This window comes from Lathyrus oleraceus, chromosome 3 (genome assembly GCF_024323335.1).
Source record: "Lathyrus oleraceus cultivar Zhongwan6 chromosome 3, CAAS_Psat_ZW6_1.0, whole genome shotgun sequence".
NCBI classification, from domain to species: Eukaryota; Viridiplantae; Streptophyta; class Magnoliopsida; order Fabales; family Fabaceae; genus Lathyrus; species Lathyrus oleraceus.
Genome location: NC_066581.1, coordinates 54,818,766 through 54,820,724, shown reverse-complemented (window position 1 = coordinate 54,820,724; position 1,959 = coordinate 54,818,766). Strand labels below are relative to the sequence as shown.

General features: G+C 35.5%; 1 protein-coding gene across 1 annotated transcript; it reads right to left on the bottom strand.

Annotated features, from left to right (window-relative positions):
* Positions 1 to 278: 278 nt before the first annotated feature.
* Positions 279 to 1,256, bottom strand: LOC127129619 (uncharacterized). Its single transcript, XM_051058772.1, has 2 exons — positions 961 to 1,256; positions 279 to 846 (listed from the first exon to the last, which is right to left on the bottom strand). The coding sequence occupies exons 1-2, from the start codon at positions 1,254 to 1,256 to the stop codon at positions 279 to 281; spliced, it is 864 nt and encodes a 287-aa protein (XP_050914729.1).
* Between the last annotated feature and the right edge of the window lie 703 nt (positions 1,257 to 1,959).

Genomic DNA, 1,959 nt, shown 5'->3' with positions numbered 1-1,959 from the left:
CAAGTTAATGAGGGAAAGGCTATATGCATCTTCATTATGAAGAAGGCAACACCCTTCATTGTTTTCTCAAAGACATAGGATCCAAAGTCAAAATTTGTTTTGGTCCCTACAATATAAATGGACTTACCCAATCATGTAGCAATGTTGGAAGTATGTTTAGTTGGAACCCAATTAATAACTCCAATTATGTGATGTATTGCATGCTTTACACTCAAGTAACTTGATGACAACTTCCCTTTCCTTGGCCATTCCTTCACTTGTTTTTCCGTAATTTCTCTTCAAATGACATTGTCAGAAACTTCCACTTCAGCTTGTTCTTCTTCATTTATGCCCAAAAACCTATTTATGATTTCAGGAGAGAAATACACACACCTTCCTCTTACATACACTTTTCTAAACTCTTTACTTCTCTTGTTATTACATTCCTTAGAGATATTCATAATGAATTCTTTAACAAGCATTTCATAACACTTGCCAAAACCAATCACACTTTTCATTAATCCGACTTCTTGAATTAGACTTATCACTTCTTTGCATTCAAAAGCATATTTTCCAAGTTCACTTTCCAACGACAATCTTCTTTGGTAAACAAATTTCCATTTTTCTACATTATCCACAAAGTGAAAGGAGATGTTTTCAATTGGAACTTCAGGAACATTTGTTGGAATCTTCTTCCCAAAAGCTTGCTTTCTTGTAGCAGAAACAATGTCTTGAACATTGTGTTTGACATCATAGCCAGATTCCCTAAATCCAGATGGGACTTCGTTCCTCTTTAAGGATTTCTTCTTGGAGATATGAGTGACAACCTTGCTCCATCCTTTTGTAGGCCCAACATTAGTTATTCTCCTGAGAGATTTCGAGGGTGTGCTGGAGGATTCAGTTGCTTTACCTTTTATGTTCTTTAACCTTTTATCTATTACTGGATCCAGTCTTTTACCAATGGGCTAACCATAAGATTACAAATCATCTATATTCACTATGTATATAGATTGATCCTTCTTATCTATAGTGTTTTCTTCTTTGTTAGCTAAATCACCAGACATGCCATCATGACCCTCTTTGTCTTTTGATTTTTCAGGAGACTGAGTAGACCTATTGACATCAAATTTATCCAGAGGGGTTTCAGTAGTGTTATCAAGTTGGGCCAAGGATGTGGAAACATCCTGCATAACACTAGTCTTAGGTTCAATACCCAAAACTTGAGAGATCAGCACATGAATATTCTTATCTACACCGTCTCTATCAGCAACAATCATGCTAGATTACTCAAAGTAGTAACAAATCTAGATTTGTTAGTGTTTTTAGATGTTTCAACATTTCCCGTAACTTTTGGAACGATAAAGCTTTTTGCAGAAGCGTCAACATTGGGTTCAACATTAAAAGGATCAAGGTACAAGCTAGTCATTGAGAGAGATTTCTTGACAACAGTATAAGGTTCAATAACTTTTACATCACTAGCAGCCATAAATGGAGAAGAAGTACTTACTTTAGAAGGTTTTCCCTTTCTCAAAGCAATTTATCTAGGCTTCCTTATAGGGTTTTCATGGCCAGGAACCATAGATAGAGGAACGACATCAGTAATAACTTCAACAAGATTCATATCAGTACCATCACTCCTAGGGTTTGATTGTTCTTTGGTGTGCTTGCTGGGAGTTGAGACAGAAGGTTGGGACATTTTGAAATTATGATTTTGAGATATGAACTTCAAAGAGTAGATAGATAGATGAGGGTGATCGAGAACAAAGTTCAAAGAGAGAGTAGAGATAATAATGAGGGTAGCATGAATGATATTGATGAAGTAGGTAGGATGGCATGTTGGGAAAATAAGGAAGGTTTGTAATGATTTTCCTTGTTTTTTATGCATTATTAAATGGAGTGAAGGTAGAATTTTATTTACATGTCTCCATATTAGTAATTTCTATAATTCTTCAAGCGTATACCCAATTCACCCCTTAACTT